We start from the raw sequence: 15446 nt of genomic DNA, 5'->3' as shown, positions 1-15446 counted from the left end.
AGCGCGCCAGCGGCCGCGTTTTCTCTGAACAGACATGCTCGCAGTGTCTGAGTGCACCCAGGCGTGTCCATCACCATCCCACCATGTCTCACCCCGAGTGGGAATCACACACGTGCCATGGGGCGGGGCACCAGCACCGGTTGTGTTTTTGTCACTGGGAGAGTCTGTGTCTGGTGTCTCTGGGTGTGTCTGTGTGGGTTGTGTTGGTGTGATGCCAGCACGTCTGTGCGTGAGTGTCTCGTTTCTCCATGGCTGGCGGGTCCATGTTCCTGCATGACATACAACATGGGAGGGGAGAGGGGTTATGTCTGTGTGTTCCCCCAAGGGTGCCATCCAGGGGACCACCGGGCGTGTTGAGATGAGTGTGTGATGCTGTGCGAGGCGTCTTGTGTCACCACACCAGTGTGTCCCCGTGTGTTGCTGCATGAGGGCTTGGATCTGTGTCCAAAGGTACAGTGTCCAGATCATGTGTTAATTCTGTGCTGCTGCAAGGGGTCACATTCTACATTGTGTGTCACCCTTGGAGTCATTGTGCATCATTGTCTGTGTGTCTCTTGATGGGAGTTGTGTGTGTAAAGTTGTGCATCGTTCAGCGATGTGGCCCTGCGTCTCACGTCAAGGTGTCTGTCCATGCCGGGGGCCTCTGCTTTCTCGGCCAAGAGCGCAGCCCGGGTGCCCACACTCAGAGTGTGTTGTGTTTGTGCAGCTGTGTATTATACTGTGCTGGGGGGTGTCCCCTGGTGTTGTGTGTGGTGTTGTTGCAGGCCTAAGTGCCCGCAGCATCAGTGGGTCACATCTGCCGTTTCATGCGACACACGGTGTTTGTGACAGGTGGTACTGGGAAATACTGTGTTGTTGGGTGTCTGTGTAATACTCTGTATGTGTTGGGTTTGTGTGGCCACACTGTTGGAGTAGATCATGTGCTGGGCCGTAGGGTGGGTGTGGAGTGTGGTGTTTGGAGGTGGCTTGTCAGTGGGAGGTGATGGTGCTTTACTCTGTCCACATTGCGCTGGGCTCGGGGTCCATGCAGCCTGTGCCCCCCAGCCCCCTCCCCTGGGGCACCATTCTGGGCTGTGTCCTGTGTGATGCACCAAAACATATCTTTGGGCACATGCTGCTTGGGTCGCTGTGTGTGTCACTGTGCACCGCAGTATGAATGTGCGTCCATTCATATTGTTCTCTGACTGGACGTTTGAATGGCGTTGCACACTGGCGTATATTGTGTGTCAGGGTGAATCCGTGTGTCTTGTGAATCATTCTATGAGCATATGTGTTTGGGTCACCACATGCCATGATGTGTGTCAGTGTGCACATCGCCGTGTGCCAGGTGACTGGGGACTGCCAGGGGTGTGTCCTAAATGTTGTGTGTCTGTACACGTCAGGTATCATTCCAGGGGTGTGTAATGTTTAGGACACTGCAAGTGCACTGTTTACATAGATATGTTGTGTGTGGCATTTGGGTATCGCTCTGTTGATACATATTGTGTGTTTGTGGAACACTTGGTATATGTTGTGTTTGTGTAGTTACAGATGTCCAGAGTCCGGGTGTGGCTGTTTGTGTCGGAGAATGTTGTGCCAATTTTGACTGTAATGTTTGTGCCTGTGTGTGGACAATATTTGGGTGGCCGCATGTGCCACGGGGCGCTGTCTGCCTCATTGGTGTGTGTCACACCACGTGTGTGGTGTCTGGGTGTGGCTGTGGGTTTCAGAGTTTGTCGGGAGTTGTGAGTCACTTGGTGTAGGTTGTGTTGTGTGCCCCTGTGTGTTAGGTTTTGATTCCGGCCAGGCTGCGTGTAAGGGTATATTGCCTGGCGTCTTGTGGTGTGTGGGTGTGGCTGAGTGTAGGTGTGCTTTACTCGGGGCAGACCGTTGTGTGTGATGAAGCCCATTGTGTGTCAGCATGTGTCTTTATCCACGTGGATGCACGCCTCTTCCTTGCTCTGCCCCAGGACACACCCCAGCCCCTCCTTAGTCTGAGAAGGGGGGTGGGGAGCCTCCCCTCTGCCCAGAGGCCTCCTCTGCCCCTCCCCGCCCCGCCGTCACCACCCCCCAGAGGGCACAGACTCCGCTGTGCCTCAAAGCAAGAGCCCCAGAGCCAGCGTGTAGAGCAGGCCGAAGACCTGCAAGCCACAGTGGCTGGCCTTTGTGTGCTGCGAGGTGGGGGACCCTGGGCAGGAAGTTGGCTGAGCCCCAAGACCCCGGGGGCCATGGGCGGGGAGCTGGTGCTGGGCCTGGGGGCCCTGCGGCAGCGAAAGCGCCTGCTGGAGCAGGAGAAGTGGCTGGCTGGCTGGGCACTGGCACTGGCAGGAATTGGCATCGGACTCATGGTGCTACACGCAGAGATGCTATGGTTCGGGGGGTGCTCGGTGAGTGGAGCCCTTATCCTGGGCCACAGGAGGCTGGGGGCCTGGACTTCTGGGTCTGAGGGAGGAGGGGCTGGAGGATAGACTCCTGGGACCTGGGGAGGTAAATGCTGGGGACTCTCTCTGCGAAAGGAACACAAGAGGTGTCACAGCATCTCAATCTTTGAAGGTGTTGCAATTAGACAGCAGGAGGTCCAGGAGCCCTGGAGGCCAGGGGGTGGCTGATCAGATTCCTGAGTCTCCCACGAGCAGATTGGGGGCAGGTAACCCCAAGTTCGGTGAAGGGAGGGTGGGAAGAAAGACTAACTTTTTCCAGTAGGCGGTGGCTCCTCGGTCCTTATCTAAAGTTTACCTAGTACCTCTGTAGCAAAGGGCAGAGACCAGAAGAAACTGGCTGGGGTGGGGGTAGAAAACGGAAAACAACCCCCTGCTCTCCCATCTCCATCATTAAGAAGCTCAGCTTCCCCATAATCTACACACTATTTAGTCTCGGAAATAATGGAGAGGTAGGTTTACAGTAGCCAGCCTGGACTCCTGAGTCCCAGGGGAGGAGGGGCTGGGGGCCTGGACTCCTGGGTCTGAGGGAGGAGGGGCCGGGGGCCTGGACCCCTGGGTCTGAGGGAGGAGGGGCCGGGGGCCTGGACCCCTGGGTCTGAGGGAGGAGGGGCTGGGGGCCTGGACCCCTGGGTCTGAGGGAGGAGGCTCAGAGCATCTTTTGGGGGAAGCGGTGACTTTGAGGCTAGTGTGAGTGGGGAGGACAGGTGGGGCCAGGACAGGTTTGAGCAGGCTCCCGACACATTCCAGCCCTGCTCTGGGCAGTGATGGGGTGGATGGAAGCCATGGGTTGGAATCGGTGGCTTGAGGACAGAACAGAATTGCTCAACAGGAAAGGAGGGGTTGGAGACCTGTCTGGGGTAAGGGGTGTGGAACTGGGCTGGTCGGGGGGCACTGATTTGAGGATGGGGTTGGGAAGATTCCTGGGAGACGAAGGCTCAGGGTTGGATTTGGGGCTGGGGGAGGCAGGCAGCTCTGAAGTGACCGGGAGCCACACGGAGGGTTGAGGCAGGCTGGCTTCCTTTGGTCAGGCAGCCGAGGCGAGGGCAGCGGGCACTGAGGGGGTGGGGCCGCCGAAGCCCATGCCAACAGGAAGCATGGTCCAGGCCTGCCCTCGGCTCCTCCGCTTCAGCACCCCACCCAGCAGGGGAGGCAAGGACAGGGGAGAGCTGGCAGATGGGAAAGGACAGGGGGCTTTCCTACCCCACCCCCTCCCTCCACCTTCTCAACTCTCCTTTCTTCCTTTTCTCTACCACCTGCCAGGCTGCTCCCTCCAGCAGTGGGACTCTGGGAAACCTGCTGTCATTCTCTGAGCCTCAGTTTCCCCATCTGTAAACTGGGGGTGAGGGTTGAAATACCTGACCCTAGGAGTCCTCCTCAGCCCCCTTTCTAGACTGACTTGATAACATCCATGCCCCCCGCCCCATCTCAGTCTGATGCACTCATTTTGCAGGGACCCAGACACCTGTTCACTAGGGAGGAGAGCTGGAGGAAAGGCTGGTGCCAACCCCAGGGAGGGCAGGGGAACAAGACAAAGACATCGGGGGGGATGGAGAGAGGTGCAGAGAGGCAGAGATGCACAGAGAGACAGAGACGCAGGAGGAGAGAAAGGTACAGCCACAGAGAAAGCGGTCCGGGATCTGGGGGAAGAGGAATTGGCAAAGCAGAGAGGACCACCAGAGTGGTGGGGGCGGGGACATGGATGCAGTGTGCGGAGGGGGGCTATATCTGGTGGGGCAGAGTTTGGGACAAACTGAAGAAAGAGACTGGGAATGGGGAGCCATAGAAGGATGAAGGGGTGGGGGAGGGCTAGGGACAACAGCACCATTGTTCAGGGAGGGGTGGGGGGGCAGGCCCCCCGGAGCAGGAAACTGGCCCTCTTCCCCTGCACAGAGGCGGGGCTCGCCGGGCCAGGGGGCGGCTGGCTGCTGTCTTGGGAGAAACAGGTGCTGAGCCAAGCCTGGCAGACCAGGTGGCCCCCTTCCCCTGACAACACCCCCCAGGCAGGGACCCCCCACCCCCTCCTAGGGAATCCAGCAGTCCCAGTCCCCTCTAAATCACTCCCTCCAGAATTCTAGGTTCCTCCAAGGTATTGCCACACAAAGAGAGGGAAACAAAACTTCTCCGTGGTTTCTGGAGACATGTGCTTCCGGCCAGATCTGCCCTGGGCTTAGAGCCAGGAGAGAGGGCAGGAGGTGGGGGGTGGGGGTGAGGGGGAGGAGACACAAGGGCAAGGACTGGGGGGCCTTTCTCAGAGCTGGGGCTGGGGTCTCAGGGATTCTGCCCCCTGGATGAGAGCAGGGGAGGCTGTCATTTATTCCTTGAGGACTGAATGATAATTTCTAGGCTCCTCAGGAATTGAGGGGAGGGGAGCTTGAAGTTGCTTTCTAGGGCAGGACCGGCTGAGTGGGAAGGTGGGGGGAGGGGGCACTCTCTAGAGGCAACATGTCTGTTTCTAGACCCCCCCCCCCCACCACCACACACACACAGGACTGAAGAACTATTTCTGATGGGGAAGGGGACGGGAATTAAGAAGGAATGTCAGTTTCAAGGTCTCCCCTCAGGGGTGCGGGTCCCAGGAGAAGAGCTGAGGAGGAGGGTGGACGCCGGCATCCAGGACAGGGTTGCCTGGATGGGAAGGAAGAGGGCACTCTCCCTGGGGGCCGGGTGATGGTCTTGAGACTTCCTCAGAACTGAGACACCAGGAGGCACTGGGTTGGTGGTGGGGGTGGGGGAAGGAGGCTAGGAAATTGGGGAGTAAGAAGGGATGGCGGATTGGGGAAGGTGGGGGGGACTGAGCTGGTGGGCAGCTGGGATCTCACCCCTCTTTCCATCCCTCCAACAGTGGGCACTCTACCTGTTCCTGGTTCAATGCCTGATCAGCATCTCCACCTTCCTGCTCCTTTGCCTTATCTTGGCCTTTCACGCCAAAGAGGTCCAGGTAAGGCAGGCCCCGCCCTGAGCCCCTGCCTTGCTCCCCCTGCCCCAGCCCCCACCACACCCTGTCAGCTCACACTTTCCACCTCCTCCCGGTCCTGGGCTGAGTAATGAGGTTCCTCCACCCTGAGAGGCGTCCACACCCTCACCCTCACCCACCGGGATGGGATGAACCAGGCAGCCCTTCCTTCACCTGCAAACCCCGGTCTCCCCTGGCACACTCGGTCTCCCCTTGATGCTGAGAGTTCCCGCCTCCAGGCTTCTGTCCATCTGACCCCCAGGCAGCCTCACTCCAGGCCCAGCCTCTCAGATCTCTGTCCTCCATCCTTGAGTCTGCACCTATATTCCAGTCCCAAGCAACCTGAGATCATGGCTGTGCCCATAGCTCCTTCCCCACTCCTGAGGTCCCCACCTCTGCGCCAAAACCCCCCAGACTCAGGAGCCTATATCCCCCCCTCCAGTATCCTGTCTCACTGGGACATTCCCCTCTCCACTCCTCCCCTTCTTGTCCCATCCCCGACGGCCTAGATCCTGCTGCCCTTCTCCCCATCCCCCCTACCTTCCTGTATCAAACGGGGGTTATTGGCCACGTGTGGTAATGCCCCGTCCAGGGCCTGGGACTTACGAGGTGCTCAGTAAGAAGTACATATTATCATTAATAGCAATCATTCGAGCAGTTCAGTGTCCTGGGTTTGTAGCCCAGCTGTGCCACGGCTCAGCCGAGGGACCTGGGCCTCAGTGTCCAGGTCTATGAAATGGGGGCACTAATGCTCTCTATCTCACTGTGCTGTGGGCATTCACTGAGTCACAATGTGCGAAGGGGATACAGCAGTTCCCCTACGTCTGAAGGGCTCAGCTACCGTCACTGCCAATGGGATGCCGGTGATGATGACTACGCGTGTCCACAGAGACAGGAGTAGGAATGGCTTACGGATGGGGAATGTAAGCTCCAGGGAGGCAGAGGTTTGCGTTTTCTTCACCCACAGCCTCAAGATATAAAACGATGTCAGGCACACAGTAGGAGTTCAATAAGTGCTTCTGGGCAGAAAGTTCTGGAAGTGGGCTGAACTAGGGGAGGAGAAGGCGAGATGCCTTGCTCAGGTCCTGCCCTGCTCCTTCCCCACCCTCCCCAGCCCCCCCGGGCCCCTGGCCCCTGCGCTATCTGCCTCCCTCCCCGGCCTGATGGGGGAGCCCCCTTATCTCCCCAAGCAGGCTGGCGGGCAGCGGCCAGACCTTCGTGCGACCCACCCCTCCCCCGGTCTGTCCCCTCCCCGCAGCTGTTCATGACGGACAACGGGCTCCGGGACTGGCGCGTGGCGCTGACGGGGCGGCAGGCGGCGCAGATCGCGCTGGAGCTGGTGGTGTGCGGGCTGCACCCGGTGCCGGTGCGCGGCCTGCCGTGCGCGCTGGGGTCGGGGGCGCTGCCCCCTGCGACGCAGTCGTGGCCCAGCTTCCTGAGCCAGGGGGAGGCGCTGCTGTCGCTGGCCATGCTGCTGCGCCTCTACCTGGTGCCCCGCGCGGTGCTCCTGCGCAGCGGCGTCCTGCTCAACGCGTCCTACCGCAGCATCGGCGCCCTCAACCAGGTCCGCTTCCGCCACTGGTTCGTGGCCAAGCTGTACATGAACACGCACCCCGGCCGCCTGCTGCTCTGCCTCACGCTTGGCCTCTGGCTTACCACCGCCTGGGTGCTGTCGGTGGCTGAGAGGTGAGGGTGCCTGGCGGGGGCGGGTACGTGGAGCACCTGGAGGAACCGCAGACGGCCATAGCCGCCCTGTACGGTGGTGCAGGTTGGCAGTGGAAAAAGCTCACATTTTCCACCCACCTCCCCCTCACCCCTCCTCGCTAAGATCTGTCCACACTCTCATCCACTGGGGTGGAAGGAACCAACAGCCCAGACCCAGCCCTTCCTCCACCTGCAGCCTCCAGTCTCCCCAGATACACATACCTAGGAAGCCCTTCCCTTCCGGCTTCCAAACCTCTCCTGCCTCGGTTTCCAGGCACCGGTTCACTCTCCAAACCGAGGCTCTGGGGCCCGGCTAACAATTGCATCTGACTTGGAGGGAGGGGACACCTTTCCCAATTAGCACAGACGCACTGTAGGGGCTCCTGGTGACCCCGGGCTGCGGGTGCTTTGGGGCTGCTCTGGAAGGGAATTCCCTGCAGGGCATTGGGATGGGACTCAGGGCTGCTTGCTGGACACTGACCTGATGCCGGGCCTGTCTCCTTTCAGGGCCTCAATCTCTCTCCCACATGTGTGGGGGAGGGGTGTTGTCATCTTAGCCAGTGGGTCTCAAAGTGTGGTTCCAGGACCAGACCCCACCCAGACTTACAAATCCAAAACTCTGGCGCGTGGAGCCCAGCCATCTGCCTTAACAGGTGGTTCTGATGCCTGCTCAGGTCTGAGAACCTCTGGTTAGAACATCTGGCAGACTCTGGAGGGGAGCTGGAGACCTCTCCTCTCTGAGCCTCTCTTTCCTCATCTGCAAAATGGGCGTCAGATTCCACCATCTAGAGTCTCCCTGGCAATTCGAATCTTTCATGACTTTAAACTCATTCACCTGGCAGGATCTCAGTTTCCCCAATTGGGAAATTGGTGGGAATCGGGATCCGTGAATGCTCCTCCCAGCGTGTGTCTCATGTGAAAAACGGGATGGGGACGGAGCCACATTTCTGAATCCGGAGGCAGCAGTCCTCCAACTTGAATGCATTTGGGGGTGAGGGGGTGGGGTTACTCACAGCGCAGATTCGGGCCCCACGTCCAGACGCTAACTGAGTGCTAACTGAGTGCGTCTGAGGAGTCTGGGCCTCATGAACGAAGTGGCCCTGATGCAAAGGGTCTGTGGGCCAAGGTCAGACAAATGCCGATGTTCGATCCCTTCCATGGCTAGACCTAAATGTCCCCTTCTGTAAAGTGAGGGGAAAGGAGGGCAGAGTCCTGCCAAGCCTTTTCGAGTTCCACCACTTTAGTCCTTATACGGCCACCTCTAGGCCACACAGCATCTTTGTGCAAATTAGAAAAAGGCGCCCTTCCTCTGGGTGGATACAGCCCCCTGCCAGGCTCCGAGGTGTGGACCTCGTGGACCTCGGGCTGGGTTTCTGGGCCCCCTCAACCCCTCGACCACACGCTCCAATGCAGCAGCCCTGGCAGCCTTGCCCAAACCAAACAGGCTTTGGAATTGGCTGGATCCCACAGCCCAGAGTGGTTGATCATCTTGCCTAGGTTACACAGCAGAGGAGGCCAGGCAGGTTCTTCAAAGCCCGGAACTTACTGGCTCTCTCTCTGAGCGCTTCTTGGGACTGTGGGTGTGTGTGCTAGGAAGGAGGGTATCAAACATCAGGGGAAGCCCTGGGGTGGGGTTTCAGAACTAACCCACCCTTCCCCATAGGCAGGGCGTTAATGCCACCGGGCAACTTTCAGACACACTGTGGCTGATCCCCATCACATTCCTGACCATCGGCTACGGGGATGTGGTCCCGGGCACCATGTGGGGCAAGATTATCTGCCTCTGCACTGGGGTCATGGTGAGTACAGCCCCCTCAGGGGCCCTGCACCTATCCCAAACTGCTCATCCCCTGGGCCCCAGGAACCCATAGCGTCGACAAAGGCACTCAGGGACACCCCTGAGAATCTCGGGTGTCTGAACCCCCACAGCCCCCTTCCGTCTCCAGGACATAGACATTCAGCCCCATTTCCTTTTCAAACCTGGGAATCCATCCCCTAAGTCCTTACTCTCTGTGGGACCTAGGACCCCAGCCCTCATCCTCCTCAGGGACCCAGGCCCCTGACTGCCGAGCCTCATTTCCTCCAGAATCCAGGAATCAGCTCCTAGCCCCATCTAGGCTCAGGCATCCTGCCCCCACCCCAAGCCCCACCATCTATGACTCAGGCACCTGGTTTCCCAGCTCTAGGCTCCTCTAGGACCCAGGAATCCAGTCTCCCAGCCTCCATCAGGCCACAGAGTCTAGTCATCACGAGCACGCCTGTGGGGCCAGGCTGCCTGGGTTCCAATCCTGCTTCTGCTCCTAGCTGGGAGCAAGCCCAGTAATCTCTCTGGGCCTCAGTTTCCACATCTGTAAAATGGGATGCTACACTTGTGTACTCTTCGTGGGGTTCCCGAGATTTGATGACTTAAAGCATGTAAAGGGAATGCTCAGGAAACGGGCTGGGCGTGGGGGTGGGGAGGCTGTTATCGTAACTGGCCCCAGGCATCCGGCCACCCCACCCCAGCTCCTGTGCACTCAGGGATGAGGCAGGGGCTCCCCAACCCGACTTAAGCCTCCTCCCGAATCCAGACATCCACCCCCTCCCCTTCATAGACCCGGGCGTCCTGTTCCCGCCACCCAGCCCCCTCCAGGACCCAGCACCCAATGCCTTGGCCTTCACCTCCCCATGAGCTCTGGCTCCCCTCACCCTCAGGGACTCAAGCTGCCAGCCCCCAGTCCTGACATCCCAGGAAGGACGTGTTGCATCCCCAAGCCCTCGGTCCACAAGGGATGGGTGGGGTGGCAGGGAAATGTGACCCCTGCCCCCAGTGGTGAGTCTTTGTGACTAGGAGAGAGGCACAGAGACTCAGGCAGGCAAACACTCCCAAAGGGTCAGGGACCCTCAGGGCTGCCCGGGGCCTCCTCCTTCATTTGTCAAAAGGAGAAACTGAGACTTAGAGAGACCCAGTGACCTGCACTAGAACTCACAGCCCGCTCCTGGCTCAAGCTCCACAGTGCAATGGAATGACACTAGCTAACTTTTCTTGAGCACACTCTGTGCAGGTCTCTGCTCTCAACGGTTTCCAGGTGTTGACTTACGGAGTCCACAGAGTAATACTGTGAGCATGCCCATTTTTCAGACAAGAAACTGAGGCACTGAGAGATTAAATAACTTGCTCAGAGCTGGACTTGGAACCCAAGCAGTCCCGGAGCCAATGTTTGTTGCTGGTAAATTGCTCTGAGTGGTCCAGAGCTGAAACACTTCCTCGCTTGTGGGGTGGGGGAGGGCCTCAGAAGTTTCCTTCTAACTCAAGAGCGAGCAGGGGCCACAGGGCAGTTGGGATTTGATGGGGCCTTGAAGGATCAGAGGCCTTGGGAGAAGGAAGGGAGAAGAGTGAGTGCTTGGACCAAGGTGCTCAGACAGGTGAAGCAGAAGGAAGCCCTGGCTGAGCTGTCTGAGAGGGAGGCTGGGCAGAGGCAGAGAGGCCTGGACCTTGGAAGGCCTTGAGAGCTGGGCTAAGAAGTTTGGGGCAGTGGGAGCCTAGAAGGATATTAGGGTGAGGGGGGCAGGGTCCTAAGTGGGGGTTAGATCTTTCTGGGGTCAGGGTGGGGTGAGTGGGAGGCTGGAGATGGTCCAGGAGGGAGAGGATGGGCAGAGGTTGTGGGGGTGGGAAAGAGGGTGAGGCACACCCTCGGTGACCTGATGGCCAATTAGGTGTGAGCAGGGGTCTCGCAGGAGCCTGAAGTCTGCCCCTCGCCCCGACCAGCCCTTCTCCCCTTCCTCCAATCATACTCTTAATGAAAGAAGACATTCTGGTGGTGTGAATACTCTGCACAGGATTGGGGCTGAGACACTTGGTTTCTGACCCCGGCGCCACCCATCCCAGCCCTGGGATCCTTGTGCTCCTCGCTGAGCCTGTCTGCTTGTCTGTCAACTCGGGGTGGTCCTGCCTGCCTTCTGTGGCCATTGTGGGGGGCTTCAAGGAGAGAGAGGTGGTGGCATGGGGCTGGCCCATGGAGCCCCACAGCCCTCGTGTCATAGCGCCTGCTGTGCCCACAGGGTGTCTGCTGCACAGCCCTGCTGGTGGCCGTGGTGGCCCGGAAGCTGGAGTTTAATAAGGCAGAGAAGCACGTGCACAACTTCATGATGGACATCCAGTATGCCAAGGAGGTGAGGGTGGGCGGCCAGCACCCAGAGCACACCCCTCCTTCAAGACCCAGAAGTCCAGGCCCATCCCCCTCTTCCCAGAGCTTAGGGGTCTGTGTCCACTGACACCGTGCCGCTCCCCCCAGATGAAGGAGTCGGCTGCCCGGGTGCTGCAAGAAGCCTGGATGTTTTATAAACACACATGCAGGAAGGACTCTGGAGCCACCCGCAGGCACCAGTGCAGGCTGCTGGCCGCCATCAACAGGTGAGGGCCGCTCTGTGTGCGCACACACCACGTGCACCTGTGCCCACGTCGCCTCCTCCCTACACTGCGTGTGCGCACGTGCGTGCCTGGCCGTCACAGTGACTCAGTGTGTCTGTGACCGTTTATTTTGCATGTCTCAGTGTCTGTGCGCCTGGGTACCCCAATGTCCACCAGGGAGGTGGCCTCGTGGCTGCAGCCCGCCCCCCCACCCCTTCAACTCCCTGGCAACTTTTCCTCTTTCTACTGTGTCTCCATGGGTCTCTCCTTCCCTTATCCTGCCCCAAAGCTCATACAGCTTCTGGGGAACACACTTGGAGGAGAACTGACCCCCACTTCTTCCCACAGGTTCCGCCAGGTGCGGATGAAACACCGAAAGCTCCGGGAACAAGTGAACTCGATGGTGGACATCTCCAAGGTACCAGGATCCCGGGGCGGGGGGAAGTCTGGAAAAAGAGGGGGGCTGGGGCCGCTGGCAGGGGCCTGGCACACACAGGCATTCATTCCAGGTTTGTGGCTGAATAAATGAATGAGTGAATGAATGATGCAATCGTTTCTTAAGCTCACAGAAGGTGCAGATCCCTTTTAAACTTAAAAAAAAACAGAAACTGTACAAAGAACTCCAGTGTTTGGTTTTAAATTATTTTTATTGTCAAGTTTATTACGTGTGGACAGACATAAAATTCCTTCCAACCAGGACTTTCATACAACAATAAAACCAAAGCAAATTTGCCAACCAAGTTCAAACATAAATGGCAAAACCAATAAAATACAAATTAAAAACCCTGACACGGAGACGGTGATATTGTTTCAGACAAATCAGTCTCTGCTGCTACTGTAAAGAGTGGGCCAGGAGGCCAGGGCCCCAGGTTGGCCCGGCCCAGGTGTGACTCAGCTTGCCCACCTCCTGCCGAGACCACTGACTCGGCCAGTGCGCCGGTGGTGATGTCAGGACCCCTTGGCTTGACTCACAGCGCCTTTGCTTATCCGGTGGCCTTTGCTTTTTCTCATTAGTCCGAGACAATTCAAACAGTGGCCCTTGGCGCCAATGCCATGGTAAACACAGTCACCGATGCAGGTCCCTAGACTGCACGGCAGGTCTTGGTGAGGCAGTGGTGGCCCGGATCTGCCAGAATTGGCAGGTGATCGTTTGCAAAGATTATGGAGCCACAAACGCAGAACTGAAGGATCCCCACAGAAAGCTCACACCCCCCCCCCCCAAGGATGAAGCCATGACTCCCAGTCTGAGAAGGCAGCCGAAGGGCTGTGTGGATTGTGAAGCCAGGCATCCATCGACGCCACAGAAATTTCGTGAGCACCTACGTTCTAGACCTTGTTCTGGCACTGCCTTGGGCATGTCAATTAATGGCTCCAGGCCTCAGTTTCCTCAGCTGTGAACACGGGAACAGCATTCTCACTCCCCACGGCTTTAAGGAGCTTAAATCATACATGAAATGCACTTGGCCAAGTAGCTGGGCTGGGGCAGGTGGTCAAGAAATGAAAACTTATTATCGAGGATAATCCTCGAGGGCCGGTAAGGACTTAGGAAGTGTTGGTTCCATTGCCTGACTGTGCAGGACAGGGAGGGGTGTCCCCCAGGCCCCTGATGCCGCGACCCGTTCTCTGCCCAGATGCACATGATCCTGTGTGACCTGCAGCTGGGTGTGAGCAGCTCCCACCAGGCCCTGGAGAAGCGGATTGACGCCCTGGCAGGGAAGCTGGACACCCTGACGGATCTGCTTAGCACCACCCTGGGGCCGCGGCAGCTTCCAGAACCCAGCCAGGAGGCCACGTAGCTGGTGAGGGGGCTGGGAGTTGGGCAGGCAAGCATCCTGGAGGAATGGTGCCTGTGGCCAGCACCCTATGTGGCTAAGGGGGTGGGTAGGGCCTGGAGACAAGGCCACGCTTCCTCTTCCGCTCTGGCTGTCTAGGGGAAAGGCCTCCAAGTTCGGGCTGGACTGGCAGCAAAGGAGACATTCCTTCTCCCCTTCGCTGACCCTCCATAGCTTGCTCCCTCCACCTCTTCTATGCTTGGCCTCCGTCTCTCTCTGCCTGTCCCTGAGCCCTGTCCAAATGCCCGTCTGCACCCGGTCTCTTAGTGCCCATACACCTACCACTTCCTTCCTCCTCTGTCTGCTGGTTTGTCTGTCTGTCTCCACCCCGGTGTCCCCACTCTCCCTCTCCCTCTGATTTCCGGCCTGCCTGTCCATCCATCTCTCTGTCTCCCCAGGACCCATGGAGGAAGAACCAGGCTACTTTCTTTCCCCAAGATTGAGGTCAAGGACATCCTCCCTGCTACTCCTGACCCGGCCCCACGAACAAAGCACCTCAAGTGTGAGGACGGAAGGGGCCTCACATTCGAGCAGGCTGACTCGCTGTGGCTGCTGGTGGGGACATGGCTGAAGGAGGGAAGCCGTGGCCCCCTCCCTGGGGCCCCAAATGGGAAAATGGTCACCACTACCCCACATACCCTCGACCAAAGCCCCCTCAGTGTGCTGCTATAGACGACCTCCAGCTGTCAGTTAGAAGGGGAGGTGCCTGGGGGCTGGGACTCCTGGGTCCCAGAGAAGGAGGGTACTGGAGGCCCAGACTCTAGGATCCTGGGGTGTCTCAGTTACGGCTGGATGGCAGAGCTGAAGGCGCCAGGCCTGAGGCTGGGATGAGGCAGGAGGCGGCGCCCCCTGGCGGGAGAGCAAGGAGGACACCATTTTTCCAGAGCTGCAGAGAAGATCTGGCGGGTAGGAGGTGGACGGGGGCGCGCAGCTCACCAGTCTCCACTCTTAAACTTTGTAATAAATGTTAAAGCCAGGAGCTTTGCTGTTTCTTTCTAAACATATCCACTCTCCAAACGGGCAGGCATCCAGTGGAAGGCCCTTGCTCAGTTTCCCCATCTGTAAAACAGAGGCCTCCTCTAAGTGCCCTCCCAGCTGTGTAGGCTAAGGAGTCCTCTGTGACTGCCCCCTCACTCCAAATCTGGAGCTGAGAACGAGGGCTTTGAATTCAGGCAGATCGGGGTCCAAATTCTGGCTCTGCCATCCGCAGGCTGTGTGGCTTAGGGCAAGGGGCTTGACCTCTCTGAACATTCTACCTCACCTGTAAAATGGGGCCGCCTCCCCATGGAACTGCTGTGAAGATGAAAACAGGGCGTAGCACAGAGGGTCAGCATTTAGTAAGAACTAACTATACGAGCTTAATCATTTCTGTTATTGCTATTGACTTTCAGACAGTGCCTGGCTGCCCTTTCGCCTCTACTCACGTCTCACTAGAACCAGGGTGACGGTTCACCCATCAGGAGACTAACAGGAACCCCAAACCAACCCATATACCCATTTCCTACGTGCTAGGACTCAGACAGGAAAAGGGGAGGGGGCCTCCAGAGGTCCCACCGTATGCCCAGCTCTGTGCTCCCTTTTCATAAATCCCCATGACCACTGCCCCGCCCCACCCCATCCCACGGGACAAATGCAGAAGCTGAGGTTCCAAAAGGAGCCAGGCCTGGAGGCTGGGAGCCTGAGCTGCAGGGCGCGATTCCCACCTGGCCTGCCCACTGCTGAGCCTTCCCGCTCTGCGTGGCCAGATGTGAGTCATAGGCAGAGTGGCCTTGGGCCTTGAACCCTGGCTCTTGCTTCCCACAGCGGCTTCCTTCCACTCCGGGGCTGATTCATCCTGCTTCCCCAGATCTTCGGGGAAGCCAGGCTGTCAGAGGAGTCATCCTCCTCTGCTGAGCTATCTTTGGATTTCCCTCCAAATCCACAGCCAGCCTCGCCCCTCAGCCCTGAGAGCTAATCTGGGGCCTGTGCCACCCACTGCCACACACTGCTCTTCCTCTGCATGCAACCCACCTGGGGTGAAGGAGACAGGAACAGGACGGGACCTGTGCAGGCATTTCCAGCTCCCTCCCCCTGCAGGGCGCCTTCCCCTGAAACTCACTCCTCAGGGACCACTCTCCTCGTCCCACCCCTCCTCAGCTGGCAAGCTC

General features: G+C 58.4%; 1 protein-coding gene across 2 annotated transcripts; it reads left to right on the top strand.

Annotated features, from left to right (window-relative positions):
- Positions 1-1700: 1700 nt before the first annotated feature.
- On the top strand, positions 1701-14278 carry KCNN4 (potassium calcium-activated channel subfamily N member 4). Of its 2 annotated transcripts, none has more exons than XM_008520074.2 (9): positions 1701-2366; positions 5263-5358; positions 6632-7059; positions 8741-8876; positions 11119-11229; positions 11352-11470; positions 11816-11885; positions 13099-13266; positions 13698-14278. In XM_008520074.2, exons 1-8 carry the CDS (start codon positions 2208-2210, stop codon positions 13261-13263), a joined length of 1284 nt encoding a protein of 427 aa, XP_008518296.1. In that variant the 5' UTR covers positions 1701-2207; the 3' UTR covers positions 13264-13266; positions 13698-14278. The 2 variants fall into 2 exon arrangements, with proteins under 2 accessions (XP_008518296.1, XP_008518297.2); XM_008520075.2 differs by lacking the exon at positions 1701-2366 and adding an exon at positions 3172-3277.
- The last annotated feature ends 1168 nt before the right edge of the window (positions 14279-15446 follow it).

Source organism: Equus przewalskii, chromosome 9, assembly GCF_037783145.1.
Source record: "Equus przewalskii isolate Varuska chromosome 9, EquPr2, whole genome shotgun sequence".
In the NCBI taxonomy this organism is placed as follows: Eukaryota; Metazoa; Chordata; class Mammalia; order Perissodactyla; family Equidae; genus Equus; species Equus przewalskii.
The sequence above is the reverse complement of the archived record's forward strand: the minus strand, read 5'-3'. Positions and strand labels throughout refer to the sequence as shown.